Genomic DNA, 15,634 nt, shown 5'->3' with positions numbered 1-15,634 from the left:
AGATAGCTTCGATAAATAATAAGGGGGTTTTCAGATTTTAGTCCTAAGATTATAACACAGACAAAATTAAGTTAATACCTAAACTTACTTATTTCGTGTCGTGTTCGAAGACAATAAATAATATAATTAAAAAATATATTTTATTGATTAAGATAATTTGTACCTATACAAAGAGAATCACTAAAATGTACTGGTTAAAAAGAAAGATTTGTAAATGAGAAAATGGTAAATGAATTAGATATGATGGAATAGAAAAAAACAGATTCATGTAACATAATTTGAAGTAGATGGGAGAGAAAAAGTTTTATTGGGTTAAGCTATTTTTGTACAAAAATTTATAAAAAATAATTGTTTGTAATGTTATATTGTTATATACGGAGTATATTGTTCCTAAAATTAATTTCTAAAGAAATTATGGCAGACATTTTTTTTAACATATTTTACTTTACATTAGTTATGCTTAAAGTTAAAATACTCATATCAAGATATCTGACAAATATTGAATATGTGAGTGAAAAATTTAAACAACGTTTCAAAATATCAAAGAAAAGATCAAAGAGGTATAGAAGAAGAAATGTCAATATCCGAACAAATAAGATATTGTTACACATCCGGATCCAAAAATCAAACTAACGATCCTGATTGAATCAATATCATCCACAGTCGAATTGGAGTCCTACAGGCCCTTGGATTCTCCAACATTACATCTCAAAGGCCTACACGAACAAACTACGAATCTACAACCACAACCACGTAGGACACCAACCATTTTAGTCTTGCCACGTGGACTTCCTTACCTATTCCACTTGTAACCAATTCACTAACGTGTCATGTAACAGCGTTCGTCACAGTATTCAAATTAGGCCCAATGTCTTGAACTATAAAAGGTGTGTAAAAAATAGATTATTATATTACCTACCGTGCGTTGAAGAGAGAGAGAGAGAGAGTGCTGTTTTGACCTCTCACTATCTGGATCTAGGGTTTCTTTTCGTGACAACTCGTTCATCCTCACACAATCAAACCCTAGCTAAAACTGGTTCTGACATTATCGAATCCAATCGACTCAGCAATTATCCAAAGCCGAAGCTTTTTCTTCACAGATCTAATATTATTACAATTACACAGCTGACACCCCCGAGAAACCCTAATTTTCTTTATTTTTTTTGTTTGTTTATCTCTCAACAACAACAGATCAGTAGTACTGTATAAATTTGCAAAAATCGGACGATGAATTCACAACAGAAATTTAAAGGGATTCATGACGATTTTCCAAGAAACAACTCATTGATCTCTATATGTTGAATTGAAGAACTCCATCTTCAGTTTTTATGCGAAACAAAGAATCGGTTGTTTTGAAGCGAACTTGAAAGAAAGATTTTGAATCTTTTGTTTTGTGACCGACTGAGGTGTTATTTGTGAAAATGTATAAATCTGTTGTGTATGAAGTGGATAATCTACTCGGAGAAGTAGAGATTTATCCTCAGAATCAGAACGGTGTTCTTAACACGAGGGACAAGGAAATTCGGATATCTCACTACTCGCCACCGAGTGAGAGGTGTCCACCACTTGCTGTGCTTCACGCCATTACATCCTGTGGTGTTTGCTTCAAAATGGAGTCCAAGTTGCAGTCTCAGGACTCTCCGCTGTACCTGTTGCACTCGTCCTGTCTCAGAGAGAACAAGGTATTGCCCATCTCCAACAGACAAGAACCCCCAAAAAATGAAAAATTAAAAAAACTATACAAAATGGACTACTAGCTAGACTCTCAGAACAAAAACCCTCATTTAAAGCTTCATGAAAACAAAGAAAGTACTATAAAATTTAAAGTGAATTTCAATCTATTTCAGTGAATGAAGTTGTAACATGCCTTATGATTTCCCAGCTCTCACACAAATTTAGACTGATTGAAACTACTCATGAAAATATGATAAACCCAGTTTATGCTTACGCTGAACTGACTCATCTCAAGCCCAAGCCTAATCATCAGTTTTGAAAATGGGGATTAATTTGTTAGGACTTTTTTCTTATGCTAAGAGTATGTCATATGATGTTGATAGCAGTTATATATGTTAAGTTTGCAATGTATGTGATTGTGATAGACGGGTAATGTACTTTTATGTGTTTGATTGGGAATTTTATTTTCTTAAAATCTGCACAGATATTATTGAAATAAATACAAAGACATTAAGGAACCTGTAATAGTTTTCATTGTTGTTGTCTTAGTTTGAATATATTTTAAAAAAAAATTGAAAGTCTGTTGTTATACGATTACATATGAGATGCACACTGAAAGGGTTATACATATAGAAATTTGTCTTGATAATGCCTTCTGGGTTTGCTTGAGAATGACCTGTCTTCCTTTTAATGTGTCTGAGCAGTATAGTTGTGTATTGTTCCATGGCAAATATACCAAGTTCATAGTTTGAGATTTTCGTGCATAACTTGTCTTCCTTTGAGATTTGTGGCATTTACAATCCTTTGGTGAATTCGTTTTGTTTAATTGCTATCCAATTTCTTTGTTGCATCAAATGAGGCTCAGATAGTCTTGCCAACATTATATGGTGATTGTGATGTCTGTGTCTGCAGACTGCGGTGATGTCTCTAGGTAGGGAGGAGCTCCATTTGGTTGCCATGCCTTCTAGGAAGAATAACGGGCAGTGCACCTGTTTCTGGGGATTTAATGTCACGTTGGGACTTTACAATTCTTGCCTTGTCATGCTGAACCTTAGATGTCTTGGCATTGTGTTTGATCTTGATGAAACACTCATAGTTGCAAATACAATGCGGTCATTCGAGGATAGGATTGAGGCCTTGCAGCGGAAAATTAACACTGAGGCAGATCCTCAACGCATTTCTGGCATGCTGTCAGAGGTCAAGCGTTATCAGGATGACAAGATTATATTAAAGCAATATGCAGAAAATGATCAGGTTGTTGAAAATGGGAGTGTGATCAAATCTCAGTCTGAGGTCGTTCCAGCTTTGTCCGCCAACCATCAACCTATTGTTCGCCCACTTATACGGTTACTGGACAGAAACATTATCCTGACTCGCATCAATCCAATGGTATGTATATATGAATCCTCAAATTTTACCTGGTAGATCATAATTTAGTTGGATAGATCTTACCTTTCGAGAATTACAACTTCCCAGTACCCATTGCTACATTCTCAAATACATAAATAGTGTTACATAGTGGTCTTGATGCCATTAACCCAAAGAAATTCAGTACTGGGAAAGTGTGAAGAGAGAAATGATACTGCAACACATGATGAGTGTACCTGGACTCTTGATGGTTTTGTTATTTTATTTTTAAGAGTTCCAGAACATTTACAAAACGTTTTTGTCTCCATAGATTCGTGATACAAGTGTTCTTGTGAGACTAAGACCTGCATGGGAGGACCTCCGGAACTACTTGATTGCAAGAGGTCGGAAGCGTTTTGAGGTATACGTTTGCACAATGGCTGAAAGAGATTATGCTTTAGAAATGTGGAGGCTTCTTGATCCTGATTCAAACTTGATAAACTCAAAAGAGCTATTGGATCGTATTGTGTGTGTCAAATCTGGTAAGTTTCGGAAAGATAAATGTTGTTTACTTTCTTTGATATATCCACACTCACTTTATCACAACAGATAAACAAGAAAGCTTAAAATTATATAGTTTCTGTTTTGATCTATTTAGTTGTTGTAAACTATTGTCTATGAATGTGTGATGAAGCATATTCTAAGTATTTAACTTATTAGCTCTATCTTTTTACAGGGTCACGAAAATCATTGTTCAATGTTTTTCAAGATGGGATCTGTGATCCTAAGATGGCATTGGTAATTGACGATCGTTTGAAAGTCTGGGATGAGAAAGATCAGCCCCGGGTGCATGTTGTTCCCGCATTTGCTCCATATTATGCCCCTCAAGCTGAAGTATACCCAACATGCACTTTGTTATGTTTTTGAACCACAAGTCTTTTATTTTTCAAATGAGATTTTCCCCCCCATTAATCTTTCTTTAAAGGTTTAACCTTTTCTTTAGTGACATTCTACTCATCAGCACTCATTATTTTGTAGGCAAATAATGCTGTCCCTGTCTTGTGTGTCGCAAGAAATGTCGCTTGCAATGTTAGAGGTGGTTTCTTCAAGTAAGAATATACAGAACCCCAGAATGTCAGCTGTCAGACACACGCACACAACACACTGGAAGACCTTTGACCACCATTTGAATTGTTCTTTACGCTTGATTTGTCAATTTCCTATACATTTTGCACGTGACAAAACCTAATTTGGCGCAGAGAATTTGATGAGGGTCTCTTACAACGGATTCCGGAAATTTTGTATGAAGATGATTTCAAAGATATTCCTTCTCCTCCAGACGTGAGCAACTACTTGATTTCAGGGGTTAGTGAGCACCAAATTCTTGGCTTCTTTGGCTACTCATGGAGTTGCAGTGGGTTTGTCATGGTTTCAAATCTTGCATGGTTATTGTGTCCGTAATTCTGCAATTATTTTTTTTACTATATTTTCCGTCAATATTTAACTTAATTTTTGTAGTTTGATTATTATTATTATTATTTTGCTGCTTAGGATGATGCTTCAACTTTGAGTGGAAACAAGGATTCTCTCTTTTTTGACGGCATGGCAGATGTTGATGTTGAAAGAAGATTAAAGGTAATAGTTCTCGGTATATTGATGTTTCTGATGTCTACTACAATCAATGGTCCCTTTGGGATTTAGTAAAATTTTGGTGAATAGGAATTCACTTCTATCTGTATTCTGTAAGGCTTATGGGGTGTGTACTTTTATGTTTTGGTTTATACATTTTGTCCTTTACCATTGGTACTTAATCAGTTTAAGAGGGAAGATTCTGAATCTGAATCTATATGTTTATGGGAGGTGACATCATTTTAAAATTTATCAACTCGGTCATTCAGGATGCGGTTTCAGTTTCTTCAACAGTCCCTTCGACCGTCGGGGATTTAGATCCAAGGCTTGCTCCTTCTCTTCGGTTCACTGTAGCACCTTCTTCTATCTCAGTTCCACCGCCAACAGTGCAAGGGTCAATTATGCCTTTCTCCAACAAGCAGTTACCTCAGGTGACTTCAGCAGTCAAACCATTGGGTGTAGTTGGCCTTCCAGAGGCAAGCTTGCAAAGCTCTCCTGCCAGGGAAGAGGGCGAGGTACCAGAATCCGAATTAGATCCTGATACAAGGAGGCGGCTTCTTATTTTACAACATGGGCAAGACACAAGAGATCAGGCATCAAGTGATCCTCAATTTCCAGTAAGACCCCCAATACAAGTTTCTGTTCCACGGGTTCAAGCACATGGAAGCTGGTTTCCAATTGAAGAAGAGATGAGCCCCCCGAGACAACTGAACCTGGTGGTACCACCCAAGGAATTTCCTTTAAATTCAGAGGCAATGCACATGGAGAAGCATCGGCCTCATCATCCACCTTTTCTTCATAAGATGGAGAGTCCTATTCCATCAGATAGAGTTCTTGAAAATCAGAGATTGCCAAAGGAGGTAATTGGTATTTTATATTGGTCTGGCATAAAGCTTTGACATGCCGAAAGGTAAAAAGTGCAACTGTGACTGATAAGTGTATTTATCTTAATCATGTATGCAGGCTCTTCAAAGAGATGATAGATTGAGACTAAACCATTCAGTGCCGAGTTATCATTCATTTCAAGGTAATCTTTCAACTATGTATAATTGCATATCAGATTGTCTTGCATATTGCATAATTCCATGGAAAGTTAGAGTAATATGCTTTTTGGTGGGTTTTTGTTCTGAATGCTTTTAAGTTTCACAAGGTGACACTCTAGCATCACTAGAACTGTTAATATTGGAAATTATCTATCCATTTTTTATTTGCCTATTTTTGGGAAAAATGTTTAATTTATTTTCAGTTTGTATTATGCTGGTGCTTTATTGAATCATTGTTGACAGTTTATAGGCTGGAGCTATGTATTGCCCATATGTTTATATCGTGTGCGTGTGTATGCACATGAGCATGCGAATGCAGTTTTGTATATATGTGATTACATTGGAAGATCCAATTATTTGGTTTTCTATATTGAGATTTGCGAATTATGAATCTTAAATTTTGTTGTGCAAGTATTCATGAATAATGTATCTTATATTTGTGAATTGTCAGCGTAAACTATGAGAAATAATATTATGTGCTAGACAATGGCCTTATTTAGGGCCCCTTTACTGACAGGAAGTGATTCATACTTTTACATTCAGCAAAAGTTAGAGCTGAAATAGAAAGTAGAAACATGTTCAATAATGTCGCTTGTTTTCAAAATTTTGAAAGCAAGATAACAAAAAGCAAGTCCAATAATTATATTTTTGATTTTGTTTTCTAAATTGAGAATACATGTAGACTTACAATTGGGAATATCCATTTCTAATATCAACAAAATTGTTCAAATTCAACAAAAGAGTGAAGAAAAAGAGACTACACAAATCATTATTGATTGTACCAAACTTTAATTCAACCTATCACATTCTCTATTCCAATAAATTTTTAGTAGACAAGAACAAAATGTCTGCACACAACTGAAATCTTGAGTTCTTGCATCTCATCACTGATATCAATACGTATATTTGTGTGTGTGTGTATATATATATGACCATTTGAGGATTTAAGATGGTTATCAGGTTATGGGTTGATTTATTGATTTATTATTTGGAGCATCATAAGATTCATATATATATATATATATATATATATATATATATATAAATGCAGGATGATTAGTCTAGTAATTATAAGATCCAAGACTAGATCACAAGCATCACTCACAAACAAATCCCCAATACTAATAAATATGTACAAGATACAAAAAAAAATCTGGGAAAAAAAAAAAAAAACTGAAAAGAAAGAGACAACTCAAAGATTTCAAGAGTAAATTTACATATCTGAGAAGAAAGGGTGAGAGACATTAGAAAGAGAGAGAAAGAGCACTTTACAGTTTACATATCTAAGAGGAGAGAGATGAAGATTAAAAACTTTCAGATCTGAGAATCACCCAAGTAGCAGCTGTCGTCGATCTGTGGTAGCCAGTGTTGTAGTTGTTGTCAATCTGGTGGTTGCCGATGACTGGTTGTCTCAAGCAGTGAGGTCTATTGGAGAGGGAGAAAGAGAGGGTTTCGCATGCGGAGACTCCAATGTTATAAATGACAGATAATATTTAAGTGCTCTGTGCCGCTACAGTATCGAAAGTAATTCTCTGCTACAGTGGAGAAAACAAAGAAAGTAACAAAATATCACTTTCCTTTTTCTTCATACTTTCTAAAAGTTGGAAAGTAAAATTATATTAATAAACATGATTTATACCTTGTAGGAGTTGACTAGAAAACATGAATTACTTCCAGTTAGTAATCAAGCCCTTAATGTTAATAATGTTGAATTTTTCACGAAAACTTTAAAAATTTCAATGACTTAATTACAAACAAATAGAAATATACACATTTTAAAGTAAAGATATATAGGATTAATACAGAAGATTGCCGATACACTTTATTGATATTCTTGAACTTACAACATTGCAACTCTTTTTGCATGGGATTTGATGGATTATAATGATGAAAACCAAATCTGATCCACTTGATTTACGCTATTATTATAAAAGATGGCATTTTCACGTCCAGCTTGGTATCTATCTCCCTAATTGATGTTCATCATCAGATAAGCCAATAGCTGGTTGATGATTATCATATGATACAATAGCTGTTTACCAACTCAATAAATGCTGTGAGTTACCATTATTAGTTGTTTTTTTGGTTGTTGGGGGGAGGGGGGACCTACCGGTCCATAAGAAGAATAAGTTTCATTGATTCTGTGAATGTCATACATAGGGCCCTAAGAAACGCTTATTTAGGAATTAAAGGGTTACAATAATGGGGCCAAAATCAGATACCTAATTTCTAAAAGTTGGAAAGTAAAATTATATTAATAAACATGATTTATACCTTTTAGGAGTTGACAGTAGAAAACATGAATTACTTCCTGTTAGTAAACAAGCCATTAATGTTAATAATGTTGAATTTTCCACGAAAACTTTAAAATTTTCAATGACTTCATTACAAACAAATAGAAATATACACATTTTAAAGTAAAGATATATAGGATTAATATTTAATAGAGAAGATTGCCGTACACTTTATTGATATTCTTGAACTTACAACATTGCAACTCTTATTGCATGGGATTTGATGGATTATAATGATGAAAACCAAAATCATATCCACTTGATTTACGCTATTATTATAAAAGATGGCATTTTCACGTCCAGCTTGATATCTATCTCCCTAATTGATGTTCACCATCAGATAAGCCAGTAAAGTGGTTGTGGCTTTGAACATAAATTTAGTATGCAACTGCAGGCCCACAAAATTTGATATTTAATATATCTCTCTTGCACACTTGAAGTTATCAGAAACCTCTGCCTGATCTAATGTTGCTCTCTCCTAAATAACACGTCATTATTCAAATTTGTACCTAAGAGTTTATTTTTTCCTAATATAAAAGACTGATGCTATACAACAATATTAATTTGACTATCACTTATAAATTTACTAGATTCCCAATTATATATTCTACTCCCACTCAATCTAATGGAGATTTGGAAACCTGCTGTGTTTTCTGACCAATGGGGTGTTGGTGAAAAAATGCTTTGGGTGCTGGTACATCACTAAAGTCTTATCTCTCCTTAATAGAAGAAGGAAGGATTCCTTAGATGACTGCGGTTGATGATTATCATATGATACAATAGCTGTTTACCAACTCAATAAATGCTATATTTGCTTTATCTTGCCCTTATTATGAACAAGTCAAAATTCAAACTCAAACCTATTATATCATTTCTCCATAGATATAAGATTGTCATGACATGAGACACATCTGTGTTGATCCAATGCATTATAATAAAATTTCAATCACATTCTTCTGTAGTGATGACCCATATTTTAGAATAAAATGACCTCAAGTAGTATCAAATGGCAGAAGGGGATTTGTCTAGCTACTCAAGGTAATGAATTTGGCTTTATTGGGACCCAATTTAGAGCCCATCAGAGTGTTTAAAACCAATCATTCCATATAGCCTAAGTGGTTTAGTTTGGCTGCGTTAAGTTGCGTTCCCAATGAGAATCTGGCTAGTGTCTTAAATCTGACCATGCCCAATAGCCTAATTGGTCTGAGTGACATGTCAGGTTTGTGGACCCAATTGATCAGAATCCACCAAAATTTTACAAATTATTTTTTAAAGATCTTCCATAGTTTGGGTTAGGGTGGTCTCTTGCCTGCCTGATATGGACCAACTGAACACTACCTATTTCTGGTTCCACTGATGATGACAGACATGTTGCATGGGCACCTTAAAGAAGCATGTTCTGTTGGACTCTTGGTTGGACATCGAGACTTCCTTAAGTCCCTGTTTGTGTTTTAGTTTTAATGCCTTTATTGAACATCATTTTAACTCAGTGATACAATGTGCACCTTCTCCTTTTTTATATGAGGTCTGGAAGTAAATGGCATTATGCTCTCATGCTCACTAAGCTATCATCGCTACATTTGTAATGTAATTTATTGGACTATAACTGTTTTTTTATAAATTATTTATCAAGTAAATAGTTGAGATTAATGTTCAATATCTAGTGGCGGCGGGACCAACCAAGATATGTGTTGACAAATTCAACTCATGGATCATTTTGGTTTACAGAACATGAATGGGAATGTTGTACATTCTATATTTATGTTGGGGCTACGCATATAAAGTTCACACAGTTAAAATACGTTAATGTACTTCTAATTGTGAAAATGATATTAAAGGAGATGATCAATGAAGTATGATTCCATTAAAATGCAAAAGTCGTCTATTCTGGAAATTTGCCTTTTGGAATTAACCATTTATTAACACTGAACATTATTTTTATGATTCTTCTTAGAAATAATAAAACTAATAAGGGAATTAAAAGGGGAAAAAGTTGATTGCCAAATTTACAGGTCTTGAATGGCTGGTCAGTACCGTGTTCCAAAAATGTTCTGAAAATGTGTTTCAATGCACATAAAATGTATCGGCATTTTCTAAGACCTGAAACTAACCAAGACTATAACTAAAATGCAAGCTTTATTTTAGTTTTTTGGGATTTGTTGAATCCAGCCCTTGATTCCTTTTTATGCTTTAATTCTTGTCCCTGCATGTGGCTGCATCAATGCAACATAGTCAATACTAAACCCATAAAGGAACATCATTATGATATAGCATCATTGTGCTTCCACTGATGCTGCACCTTCTACCAGGCCTTATGATAGGTGACATTGTTCATAGGGGTCATCACCATTCCTGCAATTATCTTTTAATAATTTTGTAATAATAAACATGAGTTTTAAATTTTTAGTGATCCAATATGAGGATGAAGGAAAAAAGAACTCAAACAATCAGGTCCGAAGAGTATCGAATTTTAATAATGATTAATGGCATGATTTATTTGGTTCGTAGTTTTCCCTTTTGATGTACCTGTTTTTATGAGCTAAAGAAGATTTTGAAATAGATTTAGGAGAAATTTCCTTGGTGATCTTTGTTGGAATTATTAAGTATCCAATGTTTAACATTGTATTGTGAGCCACATGTTATTTAAATTTTTTTTCCTGGAAGTTATGTTTTATATATATATTTTCTTCCTGAATACATGTTATAAAATTGGAGTTCACGTTTTGAAGGTGAGGATGCTTCCTCGGGTAGATCATCCTCCAGCAACAGGGATATTGATGTTGAACCTGGACGGGTTGACTTGTATGGTGAATCGCCTGTTGGAGCTTTACAGGATATTGCAATGAAGTGTGGAACCAAGGTACTGAAAACAAGAAGTTTTTTTTTTTTTTTTTTGGGTGGGTGAAAATAGAAACTATAGTAACTGAAAAGTAATTCAAACAGTATGCATTTTGTTCTATTTTTCTTTTGCTTCATCTAAGCTCTATTTTATGCCAACTACAAATACTTGTAGGTGGAGTTCAGGTCAGCTTTGGTTTCAAGCACGAACGTGCAGTTCTCTGCTGAGGTTGTTTGAACTCTTTACTCACAGCTTGTTACTTTTATAACTGTTTCCATAACGTGAAAGTTCCCAAGTCTATTTACAATTAGAAATGTCTGCACCTTATTCACAACTTCTGTTTTTGGTGAACTCTTGAATGATGGAAATCTGTAAGGAATAGAATTCAGATAGTTTCTGCAACCTTATCTTGTTACCCGTACCTGTATTGGAAGCTATTGCATTAATTAGCTCACACTATGTTGTCGTCTATTGTCTTTTATAGGTCTGGTTTGAAGGAGAGAAAATTGGTGAAGGAATTGGTAAGACAAGAAGGGAGGCCCGGCATCTGGCTGCTGAGGGATCTCTCATCAATTTGTCTGGTAAAACTTCTGTCTCTATCGATATCGCTTCTCTGTTATTTTATTTTATTTATTTTTTATAAATGCTGTAATTGTGTATTGTTCAGTTTTTTTTTTGCTGTCTTAGATGCTTGTCTTATATGTCATTCTTTTTGCTTCTTACATTTTAGGAAAATGGTTTCTGAAGTTCCCTTTCTTTTTTCTTCTTCTTTTGGTGGAAATTTTGTAAATGGATGAAATGTAATTTTATACTTTATAAATATGAAACTTTGAGGTGGCACTTCTCATTCAAGTTAAGAGTAGTCATTTTGGAAATAACCATTGAAGTTTAAATTTAACTTAATGTTTTGGTAATTAAGAAACATTCACTTTGGAATTGGGAGCAATCAGCTATTAGAGAATATCTAAGGTTTTCTAAGGTTTTTTACTCTTTTTGTTGCATGCAGAAATTTAGGCTTTCCTGCAAATGCAATTATGGAAGGTCTCTCCCATTTGTGAAAGTGGCTCTTTGACAAAGAGTTTCGGAAAAGCCTTTGTAGCCTAGTGTTTCCAAAGGTTTAACTTTCTGAGAGAGTAAAAATTGGGGCCTGAATGTGCTTTTGACTTCCCATGAAGCTGGGCGGAACACCGCCTTAACATTTTTTGTATGTGTGTGTGTGTGTGTGTGTGTGTTTGTGTTACTCCACCACCTTTGAGAGTTGCTTATTTCGAAAATTAACCTTCAGCTATTTTACAATTAACAGAGATGTTGTACATCTCCAGTAAAAGATCTGGCTATTTAGAAGGGCTTGAATAATCTCCTAGGTTCACCTTCTAAATACTAAATTGATGAAAATGAAACAAGACCTTACAAAGGGAGAGAATGAACAATAGAATGGTAGATAATGGACAAATTCAGAACTCGTTTACATAAAATACATATGCTATAAGTTGGTCAAATTTTATAGATCATATGATTAATAATTATCTTAATCAAGGTGTCAGCCAAACATTTTTGTCATCATTTTTTTTAAAGTTCCCAACTCTTCTGAGTGTGGGAGGGCATTCCAAACTTAATGCAAATCAATGTATTGCCGTCTCGCGTGTGTGTGTTTTTTTTTATTAAAAAAACTTAAGATAATTGATTTGAATCAATATCAAATGTTATGTTGGGTTATGTTCTGTAAAAAGAATTCATGCTCTAGTCTCAACCTTTTGATTTGAGCGTAGACCCCAAATTGCAGGTCCAAGTTATGCTAGTTTGCATTATGCCTCAAAGATGCATATTGAATTTGTTACTACTTAAAAATTCTCAATTTAGAATGTAGGTGTGGGAGTAATACTTTGAGAGGTTCTCCTCTGTTTCTAATTTCTCCTTGTAGCATGTTCTCTGGGTGATTCTGACTGTCCTGGACCATGTTTTTGCAGATAAATATCTCACACATGTGAAGCCTGATTCTTGCTCTGTGCATGGGGACGGGAGTAGATTTCCTACTGTGAATGAAAATGGTTGTACCAGTGATGCTAATTCTCTTGGTTACCAGCCATTGCCCAAGGAGGAGTCTATGTCATTTTCAATGGCATCAGAGGCACCCAGGTTTTTGGACCCAAGGCTGGATGGCTCCAAGAAATCAATTGGTTCAGTCTCTGCCCTTAAAGAATTAGTAAGATATCAGTTACTTGAATAATGTAGTTTTCATATTTATACTTTCTTGCAGTTGTATAATTGTGAGATTTCTGATTATTGGCATGCTGTGGGTCTATTTCCATTTTCTTCAGTGCATGACGGAAGGCCTTGGTGTAGCTTTTCAACATCAGCCTCTAGTTTCAGCTAATCAAGTCCAGAGAAACGAAGTATATGCACAGGTTAGGAATTGCTATATTATGGTTTTATATTGAGTATAATATTGTGAGAACTTGTCTTAGGTACTCAATGTTATTTGAAACTTCAAGTTTGTCGTGAATGCCTAATTATGTCCTTTTGTTACTTACTTTTAAATGCCGAGAGAACTCAATTTAGCAAGAGAACAACTTCAGTGACCAAATTCTATCCCTTACTGTACAAGGGCTTATGGTTCATCCTTGATGGATTTGGTATTATTTTCCTGGATCTTATACTGCGTAATTTGTTTGGTTATGTATGTTCAAGGCCATTTTGATGGTGAGACATCTTTTGGATAAATATTGGCTCAAATTGTACATCAATTTGTTATCTGAGGTTGAAACTGTGTAAAAGGATTCAAGAATATGATGTGATTTGGATATTTTCTAATGGTTTTTTTCTGTTGGTTTCTTGATATTCAAGTGATGATTTCTAATTGAAATTCATAGATTGCTTCTCGGCATGGCCTTTTAATCATGACACCATCTTTTTGTTATGAGTAGAAGTAAAATACCATCTGGCTTATTATATAATATTCAAGGGACTGCTTTCCCCTTCACTCTGTTAATTCATTCTGTTTGGTATGATGTTGTAGGTTGAAATAGATGGACAGGTGTTGGGTAAGGGAATTGGGTTAACATGGGATGAAGCTAAGACGCAGGTATTGTGCTATCCCTCCCCCTACCCCGGCTCTCTCTATCTCTTGCTCTCTTAGATATCCATGTTTTCTTCCATCCGATCTATGCACTTCTTTCGTAATACCTTGTGTTCTGAAAACCTGGAAATTGTTTTCCTTAGGCTGCTGAAAAGGCTCTAGGAAGTCTAAAATCCATGCTTGGTCAATATTCTCAAAAACGACAGGGTTCTCCAAGGTGAGTGATTTCAACCCACTGCTAGTATTCAGTAGCATAAATTCTCTCCTTGAAGAACTATATATGTTTGGCTGTTCTAGGATTTAAGTGCTCACTGGTTACAAAGTATAACTTTTTGCTTGGGTGGAGGTGGATGGTTGGTTGGATCCCATTCAACTCAAATAGGTCATGATACCCAAAAATAGCTTAAATTCTGGAAGACTAGGTAAACATTGCTCAAACTGTCATGGGTATTCTTTCTGTTGTACGGGAGCTCTTGCAGCTGAAGTGGTTTCTTTTAGTGATTCAGAGAAACGAAGAAAGAAAATGAGAAAAAGGATTACAAAAGCAATAGAGCTTTCAGCTTTTGTGTGTCTGTATTTCTTCTAGGTTTTCCAATTTAATCAAAATTATAACTTAGAAGAGAATCGTTTTTGGTCATTTTTGTTGTTGTCTTGTTTTATATTTATTTTTTCTTGAAATGATAGTCAGGTTTCCAGATCCATCATAACCTGACATAGATTTCAATGTTCGTGTATGCTTAATTCCATTCACTCTTTTATAGTACAATTTTTTTATGTGGATCAGGATGTTGCAAGGGATGCCAAGTAAAAGATTAAAGCCAGAGTTTTCCCGAGTTCTGCAGCGAATCCCATCTTCTGCCAGATATCCAAAGAATCCTTCTCCTGTACCATGAAAAGCCAGTACATCTCTTTACCCCTCATGTTCTGATTTTGGCATCTGTTGTGGTAATTTCTATCATACACGACACCCATAGAAGCAACAGCTTTTGAAATCCATGCCCTGCGCTGACACCTCGCCTTTGAGACTTCTTGCCTGGTTCTGAGCAAAGTGCAACTTCCATCAATCTTATTGACCTAATTTTAAATTCTCTGGAAGAAAGGGGAGACGCTTGGACTCGCAATTTCTGCTCTGAGATGTTCATTTTGCGGGATATCTGGGGAATGTTGTATCAGTTTTTTCCCCTCACCGGAAACCTTTTACGACAGATTGCATGTAGCTCCCAACTTTTATGTGGATGATGCCATCGGTCCCAGGATTTTTTGGTGAGCTTATCTATCGGATCTTCGAGCAGGTGTAGTATATGTAAGAAAAATTACTAACAGATTATGGCTTTGACCAAAGGTAGCTTCTGGCTTTGACCAGAATGTATACTAACCATTGTCAGTTTTACTTCCCATCAATCAGAGTAGCTTATTTTCCTTCTTTCCTCCATGTTTTTATATTGTCCACCTGCTGGAAGATTAAAATTTTGTTAAAGTTGTAGTCATGGCATTGTTGAATTGGCATGTGATTTATACCATGATTTATAATGAGTTAGATGAATATCAGTTTTTCATTTTATATAATATCTAAGTTTGGATTTACTTGTAAAAATAAATAAATAAATAATAATTATAATTAATCATAAGTGTCTTAGTTGTTGTTTTGTCATATGACCAAGCAGATATTTAATTGTTCCTTTAGGAAATGACAGTATAAAATGACTGTTAATAGTGACCGGAACAATCAGTT

General features: G+C 35.0%; 1 protein-coding gene across 1 annotated transcript; it reads left to right on the top strand.

Moving 5' to 3' along the window:
• The first annotated feature begins 918 nt into the window (after nt 1–918).
• On the top strand, nt 919–15,334 carry LOC132316621 (RNA polymerase II C-terminal domain phosphatase-like 1). Its single transcript, XM_059815098.1, has 17 exons — nt 919–1,682; nt 2,587–3,063; nt 3,353–3,563; nt 3,758–3,915; nt 4,060–4,130; nt 4,281–4,386; nt 4,573–4,656; nt 4,920–5,510; nt 5,614–5,677; nt 10,717–10,847; nt 11,001–11,054; nt 11,311–11,407; nt 12,794–13,029; nt 13,145–13,231; nt 13,843–13,908; nt 14,046–14,119; nt 14,687–15,334. Exons 1-17 carry the CDS (start codon nt 1,422–1,424, stop codon nt 14,793–14,795), a joined length of 2,877 nt encoding a protein of 958 aa, XP_059671081.1. The 5' UTR covers nt 919–1,421; the 3' UTR covers nt 14,796–15,334.
• Nucleotides 15,335–15,634: the final 300 nt, after the last annotated feature.

Source organism: Cornus florida, unplaced genomic scaffold (genome assembly GCF_030987335.1).
Source record: "Cornus florida cultivar Cherokee Brave unplaced genomic scaffold, ASM3098733v1 CherokeeBrave_3.0.0_Hap2_Chr01, whole genome shotgun sequence".
NCBI classification, from domain to species: Eukaryota; Viridiplantae; Streptophyta; class Magnoliopsida; order Cornales; family Cornaceae; genus Cornus; species Cornus florida.
The sequence above is the reverse complement of the archived record's forward strand: the minus strand, read 5'-3'. Positions and strand labels throughout refer to the sequence as shown.

What these genes read in the sequence shown, in the direction of transcription:
- LOC132316621 (XM_059815098.1), top strand. Translation starts at nt 1,422, where the DNA reads ATGTATAAATCTGTTGTGTATGAAGTGGATAATCTACTCGGAGAAGTA. An exon ending in ATTATGCCCCTCAAGCTGAA is followed by an intron (nt 3,916 to 4,059) that starts GTATACCCAACA and finishes ATTATTTTGTAG; the next exon opens with GCAAATAATGCTGTCCCTGT. An exon ending in ATCTCTCATCAATTTGTCTG is followed by an intron (nt 11,408 to 12,793) that starts GTAAAACTTCTG and finishes ATGTTTTTGCAG; the next exon opens with ATAAATATCTCACACATGTG.